The following is a 23,712-nucleotide window of genomic DNA, read 5'->3' on the forward strand; positions in this document are numbered from 1 at the left end:
GCATGTCCCCTTTCAAAACGCCCTGCGTGCGTAAAGCAAAGCCTCCCAGGGTGAAGGCTGGGAGGAGTAAACAACCAAATCGACAACCCCCCTTCCTTCCGCTACCTGCTCCAGTGTATGAGATGAGCTCACTGACTGACAAAAGTTGGAGGGGAGCAACTCGTAGATCGCTCGTGCAGATCATAAGTGCATCAATGGCCCCCTGTGTGGCCCGGGATATCAAAAGCGGAAAAGGGTAAAGAGAATAGACAACTCGGAGCCCGACAACGGCATCTACGCCGCCATGCCTGAGTTGAGGTAATATACAAGGAGCGTCAGGGTCTCCCAAGTCGCATGGAGCCGCTTAGACGTTGGCGCTCTTGGTTAGCGACAGACCGCGGAGTCGGGGGCGAAACCGGCCGCCTTGTGATTGACTTGACTCAATCCTTGATAATCGTGCGGCTGAGGTGAAGTCGCTGCTGGCCTCGAAGCTGGGCCGTACCCTGTCCATTGATGCTCGGACGCGATCATATGATGGCCGGGCACGGTCAATAGACGGCCGAGCCTGCATGGGAACATCCATCGACATGCGAGGACCCGTGTAATTAGTCGAGTCACTGCCATTCTGGCTATGTTGATTATACGTTGTAGTTCGCGTCGCCGTCGAAGGTGGGTAGATTGGTCGCAGGTCCTCGTCGACGCTTCCATAGGCCATGTGCTTGGCTGCCTTCCTCGACTTCCTCGAGCTCTTAGACGACTTGGACTTGTCGCTCTTGGTGTCGGCCGTGAGAGGGTCGTTTGACTCCTCCTTCTCTGTCAGATAAGCAAACTTGCCCATCCTCTCCTGCTCACGGATAATGTCGACATCGTAAGGCCAGTACACCTTCTGGAGAGCCTTGATGGCAAATCGAGGGAAGAGGCAGATGACGGGCACCAGGAAGAAGACGGCCCAGAACGACGCTTCTTGGTATACCTGGGCGGCGGTTCCGTAGAAGAAGTCGGATGAAGTGAAAGACGTGTACACTCCGGTCCAGAAGAAGATGAATACGTCGCTGATAACGACAATGAGCACCATGAGCCAATCCCATCGGTACGTGTTGATCAAGATGTACATGTTGATCGTGATGACGGCCGGGTGAGCAATGTAGGCACCGAACCGGAGACGGTCCTCCACACCGAGTCCATTGCCGGTGACAACGATGCCGGGCTCGAAGAGCAAGTAGGGAATGAAGAAGACCATAACCGACTGGTAGACACCGTCAACCATGTAGAGCCTATCGCAGGTTAGCATTCGCCATCACGTTTGCATGAAATTCTGTACTCACCAGAACTTGAGCTGGGTCCACTCCAGTCGCTCAATACCTCGGCGGTAGAGCTGAGGAACGGCCAACGATACCTTGTCAGACACATCCTGATCCAGCACACCCATAATGGCGACGGGCACCGAGGTGAAGAACAGGTTGAACATGAGAATGTAGGTGTAGTCGAAGAGATAGGTCATGTCGAAGTCGCAGTAGAGGCCGTACCAGAAGATGGCGAACGTCCACACCATATTCTTGTAGAAGAAGTTGCTGATACTCTCGGCCAGACGGCGGTAAGACCAACGACCGTGGACAAGCACAAGTCTCTGAAGGAAACGGAACTGGGCGATGGCGTAATCGGAAGACATGGCCGCCTGGCGACCCTCAACACCGGCGATACCGACACCGACATCAGCCTCCTGGATCATGGCCACATCGTTGGCACCATCACCGATTGAGAGCGTCATAACATCCAAACCATTCTTGACCATGGCGACGACAGCAGCTTTCTGAGCGGGACTGACTCGGCAGCAAAGAACCGACTTGCACTGCTTGCAGAGCAAGAGGAACTTTTGCTTCAAACGGTCGTTGAGGACCCATCTAAGTGTAAATCCATCAATGACCAGTCCGTGAGTTGGTGCGGGAGGCTCGTGGTTCTTCTTGGCATGGGCAAGGTCCTCGTCGCTGCCCGTGATGTTGAAAGTCTTCAGGTTGTCGTCCAGCAGCTTTTCCGCCATGTCAAGGAAGGTGTCATCAGTCACTTCTCCAGCCTCATCCTCCTCCACCTTCAGGTGAATCAGTTCCATGTCGTTGTTGAGCAGGTTGCATGAGAAGCCGATGTTGATGGCAGTCTCGACCTTGTCGCCTGTGAGAACCCAGAGCTTGATACCAGCGTCACCCAGGAGGGCAATAGTGTCGGGCACACCATCCTGCAGGCGATCCTCAATAGCAGTACCACCAATCAAGTAAAGATCGTGCTCAATCAGCTCAGCCACAGCCTCGAGCTTCTCCTCTCGGTCTTCCAGTGCAGAAGCAGCAGCATCATGCTCCTTCTTCCAGGTTCGATACTCTTGCTCAGAAATTTCCTTGTGGGCAATGCAGAGTGTACGGAGACCTTCTCGCGCAAACATCTCCAGGTGTTCAGCTGTTTCCTTCCTGAGCTCCTTCTGCTCTCCTCGCTTGAGGCGAGCGTAGATGACACTGTCGGCACCCTTGCAGAACAGAACAATGCGACCATCGGGCATTCGCACAATTGAGCTCATTCGCTTACGGCTCGAGTTGAACTCGATCGTATTGAGAATCTGGTAATGTCGGTCCTCGCCCAAAACGTTCAGGTTAATGCCTTCGCCCGAGTGGCCGAGAACTGTGAAACCCATATCGCGAGCGGTAGAGACAAGAGCTTCCTCATCAGGAGACTGAGCCTTGAAGATCATCTTGGGCGAATCACCATCGATCCTTTCGGCGATAACGGTATGGCAAAGAGCGAGAGCAAGCATGAAGTAGTTGTTGGCCTGCTGCTGTTCGGGGCCGTGCTCGCCAGCCAGGTCGGAAACGAAATCGGGGGCAATGAAGGTGACGTCCTCATCGTGAAGGTACGGACTGTCATGAATTCTGCGAAGGCCGGCAATTGCGCGAACCTTGGCGTCAGCGATCTCGACTCGGATCCTCTCAGCTTCCTTCTCAACATCGACACCAAGTCGCTTCTGCATTCCAGCCTGGGCTTCGGTATAAGCCTCTCCGTAAGGCTGTCCATTGATCGTGGCCTTCTTGAACTCCATGACGTTCTGAGTGAGTGTACCGGTCTTGTCGGAGAAGATGTACTCGATCTGGCCAACATCATCCGAGATGTTCCAGGACTTGGGAATACAAGGCTGGTCAATCTTTTCGTAGTACATGTCCACATCGCTGAAGATGAAGATGGCCTGCAGGGTTCGAACGATTTCCAGGGTGATGTAGAGGGAGATGGGAACCAAGTTCTGGAAGAGAATGATGGCAGCCCAGAAGGTGATGAAACCACTCATAGCGGGCTTTCCACCAATAGAGCCGAAATCGAAAAAGTAGAGTGAGGCATCCGTCTTTGCCCATGCGACACCGTTGACGATAGCGGACAGGAGACACATGACGAGCAGGATACCGAAGTTGCAGACAACGTTGAAGTTCATCTCTCGGGCAATTCGTGCGCGCTTACTAGGGGTAATACCAGCATTCTGCATAATCTTGGTGTCGTGACCAGTGTAGACCACCACACCGAGAACCCATTCGGTGTTTCGGAGGTTGCAACCACGGAGAAGGAGATTGTCGATAGTGATGGGCTCCGTCATGTCCTCGGGCTCGTCGTCAGCATAGCCAGGCACGATCTGCTGCCACTTGATGGCACCGTTGTACTTGTACAGGTTGGGTTGGGGAGCCTCGCTCTCGATAACGAATTCGGCGCGTTCGCAGTCACGCGCGTGCTTGAGGGATCGGCCACAGCGGACAGCCTGGCGGACCTTGAGGTTGGTCTCACCATCCAAGTTCTTGGTCTCGACATAGCAGGCTCCATCGGGGTCGGAGGTGGAGAGGATAATGATGTCGGCAGGAAGCTCCTCGTCATTGTAAATTCGCACAAAATCACCCACAACCAGACTCTTCCAGGCATCCTTTTGGAATCGAGCGCCAGCGGCGGGATGAGTATAGTTGATGAAATCCGACTTCATCTGCGCGAGAGCCGCTGAACGCTTGGCGTCCTGCTGGTCGGGAAGCTGGATCTGAACATGCGGGCCCGTAGCCTGGGGCGACGGAGATGGAACGGGGGTCATCTGAATATCCTCGCGGGCGGACATGAAAGACTCGCGGTTCGTGAAAGGTGAAGCGATAGACCCGCGCACAGATCGTCTGGTACGATGTGATTCAACCGAGGGGCGAGGAGCATCCTCCTGCGATGGGCCCATCTTCCGCTTGGCCAGCTCCTCCTTGGCCTTCTTGGACCACAGGCTCTGGGTAGAGCGCCAGATGAGACCGAAAAATCGCGAGTTGGCTTTCTTGAACTGTCGCCAGGCGGAGACGTCTCCCTCGAGGACGTTGACATTTGTCCAGTTTCGCAGTCGATGAACCGGGGCATTGTTAAGCTCGATATCGAGAATGGTTCTTCGGTAATCTTCGATGGCATCCTTGATAGCCGTGACAGTGATGATGAAGATCAGGGGAACAGCGTTCAGGCCAGGATTCACGCCGCCGAAGATGGGGAAGATCTGTACGATGGTTAAGGTTTATGTGCAAGGCTGCAAGAGAGTGGAATCGTCAACTTACGACCAGGATAACCAGGAACAAGAAGAAAATGTTGGCGACATTGTGGAACTGGAACCACAGGTTCTTGGGCACGAAGGATATGGGTGTATACTTGGCCGTTCGAATCTTGTTACGCGTGAAGGACTGGATGGGGTGACCATTCTCGTCGACAAGCTCTTCCGGCAGAGGTTGATTGAAAAAGAGCGTTCGGTTCTCATTATCCTCCTCCTCTTCATCATCGTCGTGGTTCTCGGCAGCGTCGTGAGTTGGTTGATCGTCACCGGGCGGATCGGAACCGTCGGAGGGTGGTGAGTTCTTCTCATTCGAGCCCGTCTTCTTGTGTCCGATGCGGTTCATTAGGGAGTTGCGCTTGTTGTTGCTGCTATTGACGCTTTTTCTCTGGGTGGCCCATCGCGCTCGCTGGGTAGCATTAATGGCCTGAGGATCAAGGTGACCGTCAGTGGTGGTTGTGGTGGTCATGTTGAAGTCGCGGGCAAGCGCCCGATCGGCCCCTCGAAGCCAGCCAGATTGGGGACACTTGGGCGGAGCAAAAGTCGACCGGGCGAGGGAGAGGGCGTAGTAGGTGAAGCGGATGGAGCAGGTGCAATTGAAGCAACACCAGCTGCTCGTAGAATAGACGGCGGGAGGCGGACGGGCGATGTTTTGAGGCGAACAACGGCGTCACCCGGGCCGTTTTCTGATTGTCGTCAAGACGAGGGAAGGGGAGCGTTGCAGGTTGTTTGAAGCAGATGTGAGGGCGAAGTAGACTACAAGCAACAACAGCAGCGGCGCACCCAAGGGGAGTTGTGTAAGCAAGAACGGGGCGGCAAGGAAGGGAAAAAAGCTACGGTGGACTTTGGAGCGACCCTCACCCTCCGCGCCGCGGGCTCCCACTCCCACTACATCCACATCCACACTCCCCGTCATCCCGTCCGCCAGTCAAAACCACGCAGCCCGCTGAAGGGCCTGAGACTCTAGCACTCTGGGATGGCCATTTCTGGACGGTACCCGCTCGGGACATTGAGCCTGGGACTCGCTGGCGAGAGCTGCTCCAAGGGAAATGGCAGTGGAGAGTGGGTGTCTAGGGCGTGGGGCGTCGCCGGTGGTGGGTGGGTGTGCGTGGGGAGCTGGCATCCCGGCCCATCCGACGCACTCAATCGTCTGCCCGGAATGTACACCCCAGGTACCTGTCTCCAAATGCTGGCCTTCCAATGCCTGGCCATTGATCCTCCTCTTGGAGAGGCGCCTGCAGCCTCTAGTCGAATCCTGGACTCTCTCTGGCCGACGCAGATGCCTCGCTGTCTCGCATTCACTTATGCTTGCTTACGACCCCAGAATCCGGCCAGTACAGCCTATATTTCAATCTATCCGCCCGTCCATCCATTCCCCCAGAATCCCTCGCTCACAAGGCGGCGTCGTCGTCGGCTGGAGCGGGTGCTAAGCTAGATAGCTCGTTCACGATGGCAGCAACGGCGGCATCAATCAGCGGCCACACCCACTAACGCCGCGCCACACAGCCAATTCTCCTCTACCGACTGATGGAAGGCTGCCTCCAGTAAGTAGCCCAGCGACCCTGGTCCTCCGTTACTTCAGCCCCGGAAGCACGGGGCGGGCTGTTCGGGCGTCTCGGGGCGTGTCGGTCGCCCATGGAAGCCGCATAATTCACCAGATACCGACACTAGAACTGCAACGGAACCTTGCTATTCCATGGATCCTTTCATATTGCATTGTCTGTCTGGTCTCTCTGCCTCTACTGAGGCGGCTCAAGGCAACGACCAACGGCGATAACGGACGACATCTACAACCCGGATTGGACGCTTTGCCTGTTGGCTCTTGTTGTCAACTCCGGCGCCCAGAAGCAATCAATATTGGCCATCATCTCCTCTTACTGCATGCGCCTCTGTCTGGCATTTAGGCCCCCTTGAAGCGTCAGACGCGCACCCCTTGCAAAGGGGGAAGACGCCGTGTCTGAAATTCGCCAAGGGCCTATCAATCCGCCCTTTGCACATTGAATTTTTTTTTACGCCTCCGTCGCCGCTTTGTTTGCCTCTTGTGATATCAATATCTGCTCAGCCTGAGCGCTAAGGGTCAGACCGATGGCTTCCGCTCTGTTATCCAGTCGGTGTCGGGTTGTTGCGTAGGTTGACAATTATAGCTCCATCTCGCGTCCGCAGCCGGAGCTTTTCTCGCCCGGCCGGCCCGTTGACGTTGCGACTCCAGATTGTCGATAGCGCCATCTCTAAAGGTAACCTTGGGAAGTTTCCATCCGCTGCCATCAGCATGACTAGTCTCATGTCGAGTGATTGTTCATCAACGTTGTCATGGCCGCCTCTGTTTTCCCGTGCTCATGTAAGCCAACCGTTATGGAGCCGCCCTGGCAAGCAGAGTCGGCTCACCGTGTCGACCCAGCGTTAGCTTGACGGCTGGTGGGCAGGCTCCAAGCTGAGACTCTACCATCAGTCAGGTTTTACTCCCGTATCCTCCACCCAGCCGCCGGTCTCTTGAAAGTCACCCCTGACGAGGACAGGGGGCGGTAGGCTGCCAACAACCGCCAAGCTTTAGGTGTCTCCCTTGGGGCTCTACGAGGTGCTCATCTTGGCGAAAAGAACGGGGTCCTCCAGCTGTCACTGGCGGCAGAGGTTGAAAGAATGCTTGGCTGATCTCTGCAAGCCGATGTAAACTCCCATCAGCACAGCTGATGGCAAAACTCGGAAAACGTTAAATATCACAAGTCAGGCGGGAGATCTGACTAGATATCCATCTATGTGAACCCTCTTTCAACCACTCAACGGCCTGCAATCTCGAATCCATGAAGGCCCAGGTACCGACCTACGTAACCACAGGCAATGATCCCTCCACCACGGCATCAGAATCCGTCGTCTCCCGGGATTCAGATCTGTGCCTGCTTGGCATCCAACTTGGATAGATTTCGCTCAGTTGTCATTCGAGGACCTGGTTGTAGAGTAACTCTACTGCCTCGGCCCGCTGCCGTCCAGTTCTTACATATTCCGCTGAAAACGGCAAGGGGATAGGTTCGCCAACATAACTCTACGGGCATGCTTGAACCAAAGATGATCTCCGCGCGCCTCGTCCGGCGAGAGATGGATGCGACGATCCAACCCAGTCAGCCCCACGCCGATATGAACATTACCCCTCGTGTCGTCTCGCGGCCGGCCATCTCCTTTTTTGTTTGTTCTGTTTCTTCGCTTCCCCTTCTTTTCACAAGCATCTTCTTGTCCAATTCAGAAAATCTCATTAAATTGTCCGAGGCGCAGTCGGTCTCGGCGCCCTCGGGCCCGGGGTCCTGGTGGCCTTCCTATACCGGATAGAAGCAACTGCATCTTCCTCCGTGCATCCCGTAATGGCCGTTATGTCGCGGGCACAGCAGCGGCAGCAAGACCTTACCTCCGCATCGTCGGACTCTCGGGTCTTAATTACGAGCGAGAGAAGCGCCATGATTTTTTTCGGACGGCAGCACCAACGTCAATGGCCCGAGGCCTTACCCACTGCTGCGCAGCACACCCATTCGGCGGAGTCGTCGTGGCTGGCTGCTCCACTCGACTCTTGCTCACCTATCGACGTTTCATCATCTCACGACACACACGAGTTGTTGCTCGGAAAGTCAAAGAGCAAGAAGGTTATGCTAGCAGCCTTGCAGGAATCATGACCACCTCCATAAATGCATGCTATTCCCGTGGCAGAGTCCTCAGTGTTGGATGGCATTGCGCCCACCAGTGCCACTATGCTCACCACCACGGTGCAGTACATACCACGTACAAGGAACAATAGCGACCCAGTTATTCCCCTGTTCTGAAGCTCTAGCTCAGCGCCGCTCAGGAGCCAGAGTGCCCTCTGCTCCTGTTTCGTAACTTACTTGTCGAGTTCCCGTAAGACCCTGGCTAGGGGTCGCCCTCCCCTTGGCGTCCACTGCAGGTCCAAATTTCCAGCGACATGGCCCGTCAGCGATCGCTTGCGAACCATACCGTCGAAAAAGCAATGAAACGCTACGCTACGTAATCTGCGAATTCTAGAATTCGGCCCCGGATTGGGTATCTGCGTCGATGGGTTCGGATATGCCCCATACTCATACTCGCGGCTTCATGGGTGGTTGTCGGTGAGCCTCGTATGGGATCGCATCCCATTGGCATATGAGTCCCCCTCAGCTTACTGTGCAGAGTGAGTGAGCATCTGATACACCCATAGCATCTCTCACAGTCACTGCCTCGTCAGATTGAGCGCCAGATAAAGTGACACTTGAACACGTCAAATACGCATCGATCGCGAGACCTTCTCCTCTCACGGTGGGTTTCGTATAAAGTTGCACCGTCGATAATTACGAAGTGCAGCACCGTCGTCACGAGATGAAGCCAGGGGCCACAGCTGAACCCGCACTGCTGCACGAGCATTTCTGGGGACAAAGACACATGCCAGACACGAGGATCCAAGCCCGATTTCGTCGCGCGAACAATGGTTGCATGCAATATGATTTGTGCAGCACAGGCACGCAATGCGCTGGAATGAGCGACGAGTGACCGACTGCAAGGTTCCATCGACGACGATCATCCCCAGGGCCCTCGGTGCAAGTGCAAGTGCAAGTGCAGGCGCACAGCCCCTTTTCCGGTAGTACACGAAACACGCAGGTGTTGATGATTGATTATGAGGCTTGATCCCATCCATGGATGATGGATCCGTGGGTTTACGGAGCGCATCCGGCGCGTCGGTTCGTCACCGAACCCTACCTACGTCAGTTGCCACGTAAATACCACGAACCCTAGAAGCTAGCTGCCTGCTAGAGTTGGTCAGAGCTGAGGGCTAGTTACTGCGTAGTGACCGACAATCTAGGCGGGAGGTCCTTCTCGAAGTTCTGAGCTAGTCATGGCTCTATTATGGGAGAGATAGGGGGGGAGCATTAACGGGCTCTGTCTCACAGAGCCTTGGCGGCTAATTTTATCGCGCCACAGCATGGATGGGCCTGCGCCTCACTTTGTGCTGACAGCAGCCACCCGACGGTCATGGCCATGCCCACATGCGCCCCGCCAAAAACACGACCCGTTTCCAATTAACGCGGTCCAACTACATCTCTCACCGGCCCATGAACCTGCGATTGCTGTGACAAAGGATCCAAAGGCCTTCAGAGCCTCGTGCCATCAGTTATTCAGTCATCAATCAGCCTGCATTTCTCTCCCCGCAAGTGGCCCAATATGTCGCAAAAGTCTAAAAATGGGAATATTATGAGTTTCTTCAAGCCTGTGACGAGGTCCCAAACACCCCAGAGACCCCAGGCTCCGAAGCCTCGCTCGCCATCTCCATTACCGCGCTCATCCCCGCCGAGTCAAGTTGCTGTCACCCCTGTCAAGAAGAAGGAACCGCTGGCACGGGATATCGAGATCCGCGCCTCAGATGATGAAGATGACTTGGGGGCTTCGTCAGACGACTCCCTCGAAGACCTATGCGCCATCATCGGGCGAGCACGCCCCGCCAAGTTGGCTGACTCTCCTACAAAGAACCCATATGCTACACCAAGAGCAAAGAGAACTGCCGTTGAGTTTCCCTCATCGCCGCTGGCCATTATACCAAAACACAAATTCGACCTCAAGGCTCTGGCCAAGGATGCGAAGCAGGATGATGCTACACATGCAAGCTCAATAAGAGCCAAGGCTCTGACTGAGCTTGCTGACGCTGAAGATGAGATCATGACAGACGAGGCATCACGAGACGTTTTGGAGGACATCGTCAAGAACAATACCGGACAAAACGCCCAGAAGGTCCTCAGAGCGGTGCAAAGATCAGAGCCTGGTCAGTCACAGCTTCGATACTGCTTCTTCAGCGAGGAATATAGTCCACCCAGTCCGAAGCCAGCACCAAAGAATCTCAGCAAGGGGCCTTGGAAACTATTGACGCAAGGTGATCAGCAGACTCGGGAGCAGCATCTGCTGTCTGGGTTGCCGCTCACCCTCCTTGGCATGCATGGAGGTTTACCAGACGAGCTATTTGAGTGGATTCTCAGTGAATTCTGTCTTCAAAAATCAAGCCTCGTCCGGAAGGAGTATACCAGCCTGATTAGCGAGTGCTCCGAACAGATCGAGCGACTGATTACACCACGGCGGTTGGAGGAGTTGTTCTACCGCTTCGGCGCCTCCCCTGAACTTGAGCGACGGGACTCCGAACTGAGGTTATCGAAACCTGGTGTAGAGCCCTATGAGGGACGCGACTGGTCCATGTTGAGTTCCTTCTTATCCCTTATAAGTGCCATGACTCCGTCTATGACTCTGGAATCTGTCGTCTATGCTGCACAAGCTTTGCTACGGATGTCGATGGACAAGTTCCTCCTCTACAACATTGATCTCCTGGTCACATACGAGGACACCATCAAGACTCTTGTCGAGGCAGTTCCTCAGGCGAACTGGGACGTCTTCGTAAGTCGTATCACACGGCACGCTTCGGGTTGGTTATTGACAGATGAATTAGTGCTTTCACGCCTGTTCATTGCTGCACATTCTCATCAAGGCTCAATGTGTGAGAACAAATGCTCTGACATGTCTACCAGTCAGTACACCCAAGGTCCACGATCTGAGACGCCGGCTTGCCGTGGTATTTCTTTACGATGATCCGGATCTGGGTCGCCATCATCCGGATAACACGGTCAGCATCCGAGGCATCATCGACCGCCTTGAAGAAGATGACTTCTCCGTTGGGCCCAAGACGGACTTTGCCGAGCTGCAGGCAAACATTATCCTTCTCAACATTGCAGTTGATGACGGCTCATTTGCCGCAGCTGATGACCCAGACGCTGTGAAGGAGTTCAACAGCGAGATAGATGAACTCACAACCCAACTTAGAGGGATTTGGAGAAAGATCAACGACGCAGGCATGAAGCTCGCCCGAACTGAGGCCAAGAGTGTCATTGAATGGGTTCAGCAGCGACTTGCTCACTCTGTCCGGACGCGCCGAAAGGCCAAGAAGAGCGTGTTTGACCTTCCAGGGCAACGAGAGGACCCTTTCCTCCCACAACAACAAAACTACATGAAGAATTTCCTACGGAAACCAACAGACAAGGCCCCAGCGCCCACCTCCCCTGGAGTTGATCAAGATACCATCGTTGTCAGGGCGAAATAGGGAGGATGAAGCATGGACAACTCTCATTAGTCGCAGGCGCAAAGGGCGCAAGGGAAAGGGGGTCAATATCACTCAAGACGAAGGATTCTGAACGTGTAATGAATTCTACCACGAGCCAAGTCCGGAACCAGACAAACAATAATGAAAAGATGATGCACAGCCTCTAAACTACAAAGCACAGACTGATTAACAAGGCAGGTCGCAGATGATAGAGAGCCTCCCTAATCGTGCACTCATCTCGGCGGGCTTGATGTATAAGCAGGAGTAACCATGAACCAATGGCACCCAAGGGAGTTTAGTCAAAGAACTTGCGGTTAGGATTCTTTCCGAACAGGGCCTCTCGCACCGCGGGAGCGGCAGAGTCCTCCAGGAGCCGCAACCGAGCCTCGAAGGTGTTGTCAATGTCAATCCTGCCGTCTCCGCTAATGATAACCACACCGCCGGCGCTGTATAATCGTCAGTTCCCATATCGTAGCTCGTGAATCCAGGAGGTAGCACGTACATTCCGTCAGCGAGGGGCTGGTCCTCCTGAAGCTTTACCGTGACGTCCTTGCCAAGCTGCTTCTTGAACTCCTTGGAAGCCTCATCAATGGCCTTCTTGACGACGTCATAGTCCTTCTTGCGCGCGCGGACCTGAAGCTCGGGCTCGTTGAGAGCATACAAGCCCTCAAGCACAAGACCCTTGAGGGCCTTCTGGTACTTGCCCTTGTCCTTGGCACCCTCGGCGAGCTTCTTCTGAGCATCCTCGAATATGCTGTCGAGCAGCTCCTGGCGGGCGCCGAGGACCCTGAGCCGCGTCTTGTTGGAGACGGTAGAGCGGGTGATTTGCTGGGACATGGTGGCCTGCTTGAACTTCTTCTCATATTGGACGTCGATGGCGTCGGTCTCCTGGCGGACGAGCTTGGACTTTTCGATCTCGAACTCCTCGTTGGCCTTGATCTCGATCTCGCGGGCCTTCTCCATGGCTTCCTGCTTGATGAAGGCCGTCATCTTGCGGAGCTCATTGTCGACCTGGGTGAATCGGGCGCGCGTTAGCAGCCTGGTAAGACGGATGGGAGGATGATGACGATGGCTGCGTCGTTTGGGCAGCGTACCTGCTGGTCGGACAATGCGTGTTGCGACATGATGGCGGTTTAGGGGAGGGAACTGGAGGATTTCGATAGAATCGAGGAGTTGAAAAGGCGAGCAAAGCCTCGGCGCGGTCAGAAGAATAGCAATGAGAGGCAGTCGATGGCCTTTTGTTAGGAGCGTCGGCGGGAGATGGAGGTTGAGGCTTGGGAGTGGAGTGCAAGCAAGCAAGGTAGCTGTGACGCCAGCCGCCAGGACCAAGCTGTTCATCGCCTATGCCCATCTTACCCAACCTAAAGCTTGGGCAAGCCACAGGTCTCCATGTCCCATCGCCCCACTGTTTCGTGCATGTGGCCACTCATGGACTCCGATAAGACTCGTTATCGACTATTATGTAACTGCACCGCCACAGTGGCTGGCCGGTCTCGTGTTGGAGCTGCATGGCCTCACGTCAGGTGTCCCTCGACTTGAGTTCGACTCCGACTTTCTTGTTATTAGGTTTGAAACGAAGACAGATTGCATCGAATTATCGCTCCCTTGCGCTCCACAACACCGCTCTGTTTCCAATCCCTCCGCCTGCAACTCCAGGTGTCAGCGCCAACCAGGAGACCAGACCCGGGTCGCGATTCAACCGCCGGTCCGCAAGGCTGCCGCTTCATCCTTCCGGCGCTTCAACGAGCCATTCGCGTCTGTATCCGATTGAAACGAACCTGCCCTACTCGATACAGGCAGCACAAGGCGACCATCGAAACGGGTACGCTTCCTATGCGACGCCTCAGCTACCCGCTTCGAGTCTCCGCTGCCAGATGACCTCGGACCTGGCAGAGGCGCAATGGGGTTGCTTGGCGGCATCTCATCTGGAGGGAGCATAGCTGTACGTTGGATGACAGATGCGCTAGCTGGCCGAATGATTTGCTAATGCTCGCCCTCGCAGCTAGGAATTCTGGTCGGATTGCTATCGACAAGTGTTCAGAGCCTCGGCCTGACCTTGCAGCGCAAGTCGCATATACTCGAAGACGAAAAGGGACCTCTCGATGTCCGGCGACCGCCTTACAGGAGGAGGAGGTGGCAGATCGGCATGGGCATGTTCATCGTGGCGAACCTCCTCGGAAGCACCGTTCAGATCTCGACTCTACCACTCCCCGTTCTCTCGACACTTCAGGCCGCGGGCCTCGTCTTCAACTCGATATGTGCGTCATTGATACTCAGCGAGCCCTTTACGCGATGGTCCCTGTCCGGGACGGTCCTCGTCACGACAGGCGCCGTGCTGATTGCCATTTTCGGAGCCATCCCTTCTCCAGCGCATGACCTAAAGGAGCTGTTGGAGCTCATGGCGCGCAAACCTTATGTGGTGTGGATGATTCTTCAGGCCCTGTTTGTCGTTACCCTCGCGTTGGCCATCGACGTGGTCAACAGCGTCTCGAACCTCTCCCACGACGCCCGGTTTCGACTAGCTCGTGGCATCACATACGGCGTCATAAGTGGAGATCTCTCTGCCCATGCTCTGTTATTCGCCAAATCCTCTGTCGAGCTAGTCATCAAGACGATCGCTGGGCGCAACCAGTTTGTCCACTGGCAATCATGGGCGATTGTTATGGCGCTCGTCACGTTGGCCCTGTGCCAACTTTATTACCTCCACCGAGGCCTTAAGCTGGTCTCAACCTCGGTTCTCTATCCCTTGGTTTTCTGCGTTTACAACATCGTTGCCATTCTAGACGGTTTGATATACTTTAACCAAACGAGCTTAATATCACCTCTAAGAGCCTGTCTCATCGCCTTGGGGACGGTCATCCTCCTCTCAGGCGTGCTCGCGCTGTCTTGGCGCCTGAGCGATGAGCAACATACACCTGGAGTCGGCCAGTCATCTCTGGCGCCTGGCCTGGGACTTGTGGAGGACACCGAAGGGGAGGAAGAGTCTCTCCTCGGCTCGGATAATGCGATTGCTGAAGACGATACGATACCACATACATATCAGACATTCCCGCCTGCGATTTGCGAGACCCCCTTAGTTCCTTCTCGCAAGAGAAGCTCACGGTGGGCTGAGCGCGCTGAGATATGGGATGAGCTGGAAGATCGCGATGAACCTAGCACTCCTGGGAACAGGCGAAGGTCCAGCACACTCCCACGACATACCGAGTCCTCGCCGTTGCTGCCGACGAGGAGGTCTATAGGTGGTGCTCCCGCCGCTGAAGAGTCCGGCCCCAGCACCGAGTCAACTCCCCGAAGACCAACTCGACGGCGACGAAAGAGCACAGGTTTCCCCGGCCTCGTCGCCCGGAGACACCAACGAAGTAGAAGCTCCACAGTGTCGGGCCCGCTTGGCAACCTCCTCTCAATGAGTTGGCTCAGGGGTAGAAGCAGGCAGCCGTCACAGGCCAGCACCAGCGATGGCTACCCCTGGGGCACATCTCCACGAGAAGGCGGCGGCGGTGAGAACGGTAGAGGCGACTCAGCTGTATGAATAAAATGTGACGCATTTTAGGAGTTGCAAGAGAAGAAAGAGGCGAGCGAAAGGCGTTTTTTTTTCTCTGTAGTTTCATTAAATCTTTTTTCAACACAGGGGTGATTGGGTTAGTCCTTGTCGAGTGTGGCCGCGGCCGACCTTTTCTTGGGTTTCAAGGTTTCTTCTTGTCCGCCGCGAATAAATCTATAGGGTTTTTGGGAGCAATCAAGGCCGTTGCCAGAGCACACGATGGGATCGATGTTGTTTTGGTCAGTTTCCATGTGATGCCAGTGTGTGTCTATTGTTTGAATGGGGTCTCGTGTAGTATGAAGCCCTCTGGGCCATGGCCATAGATCTATTCAATAGAGAACAAGACAATCTACCCGGGTGAACAGGGTCGTAGTACGACTTGCTTCACGCTATAGAGGCAACTTCCTAGCTTTAGGATAAGAAATCAACATAATAATATCTTTGTGTAAGAGATTCCAATCATAAAAGAGCCATGGTATTGTACAAAAAGCAGCTACCATCCATCACATTGTTGTCTTTTCTCAAGGCTGGTTATAGATGGTATTGCGAGCAATCTATTCTGAAGTAAGAGACCAAGAGATCAAGGCAAACAAACCTCAAGTTGGACACAGTATCTATGTTTCCAGACTCAACAAATATAGCAATCGTCACAAACGGCAACTGAACAGACAAAGGCATGTTATGTCAATCAATACACAGAAATTTTACATTGACTCTGTACTCTAGCCCATGCGAATCCGGCCCTCACACATCGGGTGCCGTCTAATGATATTAGGACCTCATGCGCGAAAAAATAGAACGAGGAAAACAAATGACAACAAAAACTCCCAGATTCCCCCTCCGCGCCCTGTACTCCGTCCGGAATTCCCTCAACTCCGCTGCCCCGGCATCTTTCCGCCGGTAGTGATACCGTACAAGTTGTGTGTTTCAGTTCCGAATGCCCGTCCCTTGGGAGTAGTGATGGTGTGTAGTTTTGTGTGCCAGCCTCAACAAGAAGTGGTCAAGGTGCCCAGAGACCGCATCTACTGAGTTATTTCTCCCTCTCAGCTGACTTAATCTCCTCCCGGTAGTCATTCGTGGCGATGTGTGTGGTTTGGTACAATGAATGATTCGACAACTCTGCCTCGTCGTAAGAGGCAGAATATCAGATGCATGGACATGGTCGATAGGCAGGTAATGAATGCCACAGATAGGCAAAGCCGCGCGGGAAGAGGATCCGAAATGGTATAGACCTTCTAAATGCAAACTTGGTCTATGGAGCTCCTCCGTTCCGGTATACAAATATCAAAACATGGCCGGTGAACCGAATTTCCATTAGTGCGGGTGTAAATCAAGGCCGTAAACGATGCCAATGCTATGCAACGGTACTCTGACAAAACAGACAAAACTGTAGCTGAACTAGTCGTACCCAGCGGCGGCGGTTCTTCTCCCTTGTTCGGCTTGTTGAAGGGTTGTTGTTTGGTGCCCCAAGCCTGGAGCTGAGGCGAGGCCGCTGTGGTCCCGATGTAATTATGTTCGCGTCTGGAAAGGGATGTGTATATACTTTGGCCCTGAGGTTTTTCCTTTTTTGTATCAGCGGGGACTTCTGGTTAGTCCGACTCCTAGACGCGACTTGTGCTGGCCCGGCTACGCTCATCTTCTTCTTCCATGACATCGCTCAGCCTCGTGGGGTGGTGATGTCGAGGAACTGTCTCCCAGCCGGGGGCGCCGTAACCTTGGCCAGAATAGTCCTGAGGATCCGAGTATGTGCCAGTCCATTGACCGCCACCTGCAGAAGTTGAGGGAGACTCTTGTTTACCACTTGGTGGGTTGGTGGTGGCAGGCGTCTCATACTCTTCTGCTTCAGGATCAGAATCCGAATACGTCGAGGGTGGTGCAGCGAAAGGAATCTTGTTGCCTTGGGCATCCAAAATGAAGTTCCCATTGGCATCAATGACGTACTCACCTTCGCTGTAACCACCCTCTGACACTGGCGCTTGATAGCCACCACTGCTACCTGGCGGGACGGGCTGAAGGTATCCCTCGCCGCCGGCAGTCACAGGAGGCTGGCCTTGTGGAGATGCTGTCACTTCAGGCGGGTAGCCCTGTCCATATTCAGTCTGATAGGCGGCTTGACCTCGAGATCGGCTGGGACCTTGGGTCATGGGCACGACCTGGACGCCTCCCACAATGGTAGGCTGTCCTGACTGCAGAGAAAGAGTTCTATCGCGCTCCTCTTGCTCTCGTCGTCCCAGCTCCTCCCATGCTCGTCGTGCCTCCTCCTTGGATATGGAAAGCTCTTTTCGCATTTCGGTGAGCTGCTTCTGGGCCTTTGAGGTCCCTCGTTCGTTCTCAACAGCCTCTCGGATGGCGTCGGCTCGGCCGCGTCTCTCCTGTTCCAAGGCAGCCTCTAGGAGGGCGTTAACTTCTTGTGCGCGCTCCAAGTCAGCTCGTGTCTCAAAGAACCAGCGCTGGAACTTGCGCTCGGAGCTCGCGCGAAGACGCTGCAACTCGACAACAGCATGGAAGAGGTTCGCGCCAGCGGCAGATAGATCCGTCACCTGACGGGCAAGCTGCTGGTTAAGAGGGTCGCGGTTCAACTCGTCCTTGTTCTGCTCAAGTTTTCGGATCCAATAACTAGTGAGACCCTCCCAATGAGCAGACAATGTCTCCCAGCGCTCAAAGGCATGAGGGAACGAATTACGCGGTTTTGAGCCGCTAGCACCACCCGCAGCTGTCTGGGCTCCGCTGTCGGCACCTGGTGCGGCAAAGACAGGCTGTGCTGTGGTTGCTGGGCCTGTGTAGGTCTGAGGAGGCACCTGGGCGGCGGAAGCTGAGCGCCCATGTCGTGCGGTTGGTACTTGGGAAGTAGTAGATGCCCTTGCTCGGGCTGTGGTGGTTTCGGGGGCGACTTGCGCCTGTCGCTGAGGGTTGACGGGCTCACGCGCTTCGGCGCCACTAACCTGCCCAGCAGCAACGCCAGCAGTTCTACGCTGCTCTTCTGCTCTCCGTGCCTGCTCCAGGATGCGCGCTTCTTGTTCAGCCCTCTCGCGCTGCTGCTGCTCTGCTTCGGCGCGTTGTCGCGCCTCTCTGGCAGCACGCTCCTGCATGATCATCCTCGGGCCTCTGATGCCAGAGGGCGAGCTCGTCTGACCCGGACCGGCAGTGGGACGGAAAGAAGCGGCAGGCTTGCCATTGGAGGTAGGAGGCACACCTCCAGCAACCATGAGGTCGGCCATGCTTGCGGATTCCTCTTCAAGATCTGGAGTGAAAGGGTTGGGGTTGCGCAGCGCCTCCTCGAGGGCAAAGAGGATGGCGCTGTGGGTGTGCTTGGAGATGCGGACCACGGGGTGTGGGTCGGGGCGGTCTGCAGTTACAGAAGGAGTCTTTTGTCTCGGAGGGGATTGAGGATGTTCTGAAGACACCTCGTCGGGATCTTCGGTCAGATCCTGCGAGAGCCGTCGCCGGCGACGGGGAGCTTGTTGGGGCACCGAGTGGAGCGGAATGAGACCCAACACAGTTGGGTGATTCTCAGGCAAGTCGTTGACGGCCGCGAGGGTCGCCTTGGGCGCGAAGCCAATCGAGGCGGCGGCGAGATGGACTTTGCGAGACTCAGGGGCAGGGCTCGGGGGTGCCTCGAATTTGGGAGTTCGGCGAAGGCTTCGTGGTTGCGAGGACGGCGTAGAAAGTCGCTCGACGGGGTCCGGAGTCTGGATTGGCAGCGGTCTGGAGACGTTTGACTGCTGGCGTTGCTGTTGCTGGGTAGGGGTCGTGGGCGCGTAAAGGTCGTGGCGGTCGTTAGTCGCAGACGAGGGGCGTATTCTCGACACGTCTGCGGCGCTGGAAGGGCGAGGTTTTGGAGTGTGCGAGGAGAGCGAGTTGTTCGACAAGGCGAAGGTTTCACCAGCGGGCGCTGGTGGTTGCGGTGGAGGATTGGACCAGGCGATTTGTTGCGAGTGGTGAGGTGCGGTGATGGTGGTGTGGGGGAGGCCCTTGATGCGTTGTTACTGCAACTGCAGTTGGGCCTGACTAGAGAAAGACGGACGATGTGAGGCCGACAGGAGAGATTGGTCTCGGGATGACGACCAAAAGTCTCAGGTTAGTTCGGCTCTACTCGAGACAAGCCAAAAAGGTTGAATGGCCTGACTGGAATGTGCTTGTGAGAGTAGAAAAGGACGGGCATCAACCGATGAAAGCTGGGATCGGATGGAGGGTCCCCTGGTGATGTCAAAAAAAGTTGGTGGCCGGGAGCCCAAAAAAATTGGGGAGGTTGGTGGTGCTGGTGGTGCTGCCGGTGCTCGCTCGCTGGTCGTGTCGGGTGCCAGTAAAGTGGCCGCCAACGCCAGGCCAGGCCCAGTTGTAGAGGGCCGCGTCCAGTGAGAGACGTCCTCGTAAAGAGCCAGTAGCGGACAGAGGCTAGACAATCTGCAAGCACTCAGACCACGCACACGCACACGCGCACACGACGCGAGATGCGAAATTCCCAGCCAGCAAGAGAGACAGAGATGGCTGATCAATTGGTCAATCGGCCAATTGCTTCATTCGATAGCCCCGTTTCGTTTGTTAAGGCGCAGCGTAGCGTAGCGTAGCGAGCGACACTCTATGCGCGCAATCGCTTCAGCTGAGATCGGGCCTGCCACCAGGCCGCCTGTTCGCAGGCTTTTCCTGCGCGCAAAGCCTTGAATCGCAAGTTAGGAGACGACGTCTGACTGATTCGCTGTAACAAGAGGTCCTTTGCGACGCGACGCTGTGCAAAGTGCCGTCCTCTCGGATAGGCTCCGTCTTCGATCTGGATTGTCACCGGCCAGGGCACGTCGCGAATCCGTTATGCGCAACTCGTCGAGCTGCAGAGGGAGGTAATCAAGCGGCTGGGGACGATGGGGACGCACAAAGCAAACATGCTCGCAGCCCAATGGCGAAGCTGTGACTCTGAGTATCCACGCCTGCGTCGAGATATCACCATCACAGTCGACGACAGGTCATGGTAAGGTATGAATGCGTTGGGAGAGGGAAGATAGGTTGAGGTGGAGGAGAGAGAAGGGGGCACAGCACAGCACACACTTGCGACCTGACGTAGAACTGGAGCGCCCCTCCCTCGGCCGGCCCTACTCTGATGACTTAATTACGCCAGGTTTTCAAGGGAGTCGATCAAGGCACACACAAGGAAGAGTAGCTAAGGTAGCAAAGCAAGCTCTGGCCGCTTTGACCGGGGGGACGATGGAGCCATGGGGCGGGCATTAGCTAGCTGGCTGCTCGGGTCCCAAGCTTTCTCTCGCCAGCAGCCCTGCTGATGAATTAGCTTTGGGCCAAGCCTTCGAGTCTCGTCGCCCTGCTGGGTCAGTCAGTCATGACCAAGGTGATGGCATGAACTAAGGCGATGGATGCGTTGTCCATCTCTTTAAGCGCATGTGCGTGGTCGAGTTGAACCACCCTCCCCCTCTCCCTTTTCCCGGTACAATGCTTCCTTTGTGAGCAGCGTCATTGATGCGATACGCTGATCCGTCTTGAAACAAGTACAACAAAGACGGCACGGCCAAAGGTCGAAAACTCGGCTTAGATGCTTTTACCGAAACGCTCTAATTTACCATCGTCGGGTCTTGTCTCGGGACGGACGTCTGGCGTCTGACCCGGCTACCCGTCTCCTCAATGGCGCCGGCATTTACTGTGTGGGCGTCTCGAGCTTGGAGCTGAGAAAGCAAGCTCTGGGAGCTCGGAGCTGAGAGGAGCTGGTGCTGCTGGCAGGCAAATTGGGCTGCCCTGGGCTGTTCATCTCATCTCATACACAGGCGCAAGGACTGGAGCTCTCTCCTCTCTTCTCAGCTCTGACCTCGGTCCTCAACCTTCATCACACGACTGCGCGCGTGGGCAGATTGCGGACCTGGGTCTCCTTCCATGTCGAGACGCCGCGTCGCAGCATGTTTGGGAGCTTCGACCACATTTCACACGCGCCGAAGCTACGCATAGGCCATCTTTGACCGGTTTCTTCATCTCAATCGCCCCTGAGGGCAAGGTTGAGGGTGCAAGTTGACCGTGGTACGTACGACGACCCAGCGCTGGGGAATCCACGCCTGAAAAGACGAGGCGGCCAGTCCCATTGGCAGAGAAAAGCCAGGGCAGGGCGGGTTGAGGGAAAAAAAAAGAGACACCAGTACAAAGACATTGGCTTATCATGGTTTAAAATAGACGTTGATGAGTATACTAGGAATAATCAAATGGTAAATAACAGATATCTTGAGTAGTAGCTTTTATGAGAATATCTCTTTTACTATTTTAGTATATTTTGTCTAAATTTACTGGTGACATTCGAGCGAGTCAGACCTTCTTTGCCGTCCTTGGGCCTCGTTTATTCCGTCGCGGGGACGTGACCTCCATCCCAGATGAACCATCTTGCTACTAACGGCGCTAGGGCTTGTCTTCGCTCGTCACCACCGCTGTGCCCCCCGGTCCCGGATCTGATCCCCAGCCCTGACCATCGCCCAGCCCCCCCTCGTCTGGTCTTCTTGTTCCCCCTAAAAAGGGCTTCCATGCCCCACAGCACCGAGCAACCGGTTGACTTGAGCGAATTGGGGACTGGGACGGGGCCGAGTACGACGCTGAGTCGTGGTTCTGGCGGGAAGAGGACCCGTCCGGAACCGCGTCGGTTGCGGTTGTCTGACACTTTCTTCTCGTTCAAGGACGGGGTCTTGGACTTGAGCGCCAATGCCACCGGCGAATCTCCATGTTCCGATGGCTTTGTCTTGTCGTTGCTGGATCATCCAGCTCGAGCTTGACGATCTCTCAAAGACGACAAAGCAAGCCACACACACCAACTTTAATAGCTTGGAGGGGGCGGGAGCCACGGCACGCCCCGTCGCCGGGTCCCCCAATCAACGGCGCCGTTTCCCATCTCCATCTCGTCCTAGACCAGTAAGCTCGTGGCCCAAGTTTCGGATCGCGCAACCACCAAATGTCAGGTCGCGTCTCTCAAGCATCGACTCTCAGGCGATTTTCTAGACGCCCATTGTCCAGGCCCTGGTCATGCGTACTCGTTTTTTCTTGTCCCTGGCAGCCGCCCCGCGGGTATCTCGCATAATGCTGGGGGGGACCCTTGATCCTTTGAGCATCGTCGATATTGCACATTTCCGGTCCTGGCAAGACGCGGTTTGAAGACAGGGATCTCGCGGGTCAAATCTTAGCTACCAGGCGGAAACTGGAGGACTTCCCCTGTGGCTGATTTACGGATACTGTGAGGTGTTTCGGACACGCGAAAAGCGAATGAAACACGGGGCCATCCCAGCGAGTGGTTTTGTCGCGGGAGCACGTGCCGCTGCTCGCGGAACATCCAATGCTTTTGTCAGGCCAGCATGGGTAAATGTTGATGTGATTATGCTGAATCCCTATGGTTTACTGAGTTATGCGAACTGCATGTTCATGTTTCTGAACGTGGTGGTATCAAGTTTGCCTCTTGCACAAACCTTTGTCTTTGCAAACTGTCTGCCTCAATAAAGATGTTACGTGTGTCCGAGTAAGGAGCCGTGCAATGAATGGATGTCGCCTACTTCGGAGCTCTTTAAATATCGATGGGTCGTCGTCTGCGCTTGACGGGTTGGATGCTCTATGGATGGCAGAATTGCATTGAATTTCTACATATGAGTGTGTTGTGGCTTAGATCCTGTGCTAAAAGGTCTTGGATCGGTTGAGGCACCATGAGATCGACCAAAACTTTGCTCTACACATGAACAGAAGCTGACGAGCTGAGATCAATGTTAAGCGTATGCCAATTCACACACTAGAACACCAAATTTCCACACACAGGTTCAAAATATCATCCTCGAGCATTTCATCGGGTGCGTCATGTTGTGCCGTAGGGTAGCGCGCGCATTGTGAAGATCGCGAGACACGCACTGAGACTGGTGCAATACGAAACTGGGGATATAGAATAGTTGAAATAACTGTTTGGAAATCATAGGGAGAGCGCATTGGACCGTAGTTTAATGTTCTAGTCACACCACAACCATCCTCCCTGGCAAATGTCTCCTAATAGAGGTCAAGGGTGGACAAGTTGCTCCGGCAGAGACGCTGGTCGTAAGCTACTACGGTTGGCATATTGACAGACACCAAGATGAACGCCCAATGGCGATCGACGGGAGGGCCATGGCGCAAACCGTCTGTGTGCAACGTGGCAGGGAGACGGTTGAGATCGCCACACCCTGAAAGTCCCCCGATATTGGCCTCTGAGGGGCCTCGCCAGGGCAAGATTTCGATAGGGTCCTGCCCTCACGGCAAATCCGATCAGAAGCATGTACTAGAACACGAGAAAATACCACAAATAGGACTGGACGCTCAAAGGGAAGCCTCAGGGCTAACCCTCAAGATCTCGACCAGGCAACGTGCACTCTTCCCCGCGATGGATGGACCTGATGGCTACACACTGCACGATGCTAGCATGCTTCAACCCCAGCCGGGTCGCAGACAAGATGCTGATCATGAAACGGCCATGTGCCAGTTACCCGATCTCAACTATGTGATACGCGATACACGATGTGCAAC

General features: G+C 54.9%; 5 protein-coding genes across 5 annotated transcripts; 2 read left to right on the forward strand and 3 right to left on the reverse strand.

Annotated features, from left to right (window-relative positions):
- Positions 1 to 343: 343 nt before the first annotated feature.
- NCS54_00403300 (Phospholipid-transporting ATPase) lies at positions 344 to 5,027 on the reverse strand (the record flags this gene model as incomplete). Its single annotated transcript, XM_053149583.1, has 3 exons — positions 344 to 1,253; positions 1,305 to 4,510; positions 4,569 to 5,027. The coding sequence occupies 3 exons, from the start codon at positions 5,025 to 5,027 to the stop codon at positions 344 to 346; spliced, it is 4,575 nt and encodes a 1,524-aa protein (XP_053005558.1).
- Positions 5,028 to 9,673: 4,646 nt separating this feature from the next.
- On the forward strand, positions 9,674 to 11,663 carry NCS54_00403400 (Hypothetical protein; the record flags this gene model as incomplete). The annotated part of the gene is made up of 2 exons (XM_053149584.1): positions 9,674 to 10,963; positions 11,016 to 11,663. The coding sequence occupies exons 1-2, from the start codon at positions 9,749 to 9,751 to the stop codon at positions 11,661 to 11,663; spliced, it is 1,863 nt and encodes a 620-aa protein (XP_053005559.1). The 5' UTR covers positions 9,674 to 9,748.
- Positions 11,664 to 11,958: 295 nt separating this feature from the next.
- Positions 11,959 to 12,787, reverse strand: NCS54_00403500 (V-type proton ATPase subunit E; the record flags this gene model as incomplete). The annotated part of the gene is made up of 3 exons (XM_053149585.1): positions 11,959 to 12,109; positions 12,166 to 12,674; positions 12,758 to 12,787. 3 exons carry the CDS (start codon positions 12,785 to 12,787, stop codon positions 11,959 to 11,961), a joined length of 690 nt encoding a protein of 229 aa, XP_053005560.1.
- A 776-nt stretch (positions 12,788 to 13,563) lies between these two features.
- On the forward strand, positions 13,564 to 15,192 carry NCS54_00403600 (Hypothetical protein; the record flags this gene model as incomplete). Its single annotated transcript, XM_053149586.1, has 2 exons — positions 13,564 to 13,605; positions 13,666 to 15,192. 2 exons carry the CDS (start codon positions 13,564 to 13,566, stop codon positions 15,190 to 15,192), a joined length of 1,569 nt encoding a protein of 522 aa, XP_053005561.1.
- A 1,613-nt stretch (positions 15,193 to 16,805) lies between these two features.
- On the reverse strand, positions 16,806 to 20,083 carry NCS54_00403700 (Hypothetical protein; the record flags this gene model as incomplete). Its single annotated transcript, XM_053149587.1, has 3 exons — positions 16,806 to 19,175; positions 19,371 to 19,599; positions 20,073 to 20,083. The coding sequence occupies 3 exons, from the start codon at positions 20,081 to 20,083 to the stop codon at positions 16,806 to 16,808; spliced, it is 2,610 nt and encodes an 869-aa protein (XP_053005562.1).
- Between the last annotated feature and the right edge of the window lie 3,629 nt (positions 20,084 to 23,712).

This window comes from Fusarium falciforme, chromosome 3 (genome assembly GCF_026873545.1).
Source record: "Fusarium falciforme chromosome 3, complete sequence".
Classification (NCBI taxonomy): domain Eukaryota; kingdom Fungi; phylum Ascomycota; class Sordariomycetes; order Hypocreales; family Nectriaceae; genus Fusarium; species Fusarium falciforme.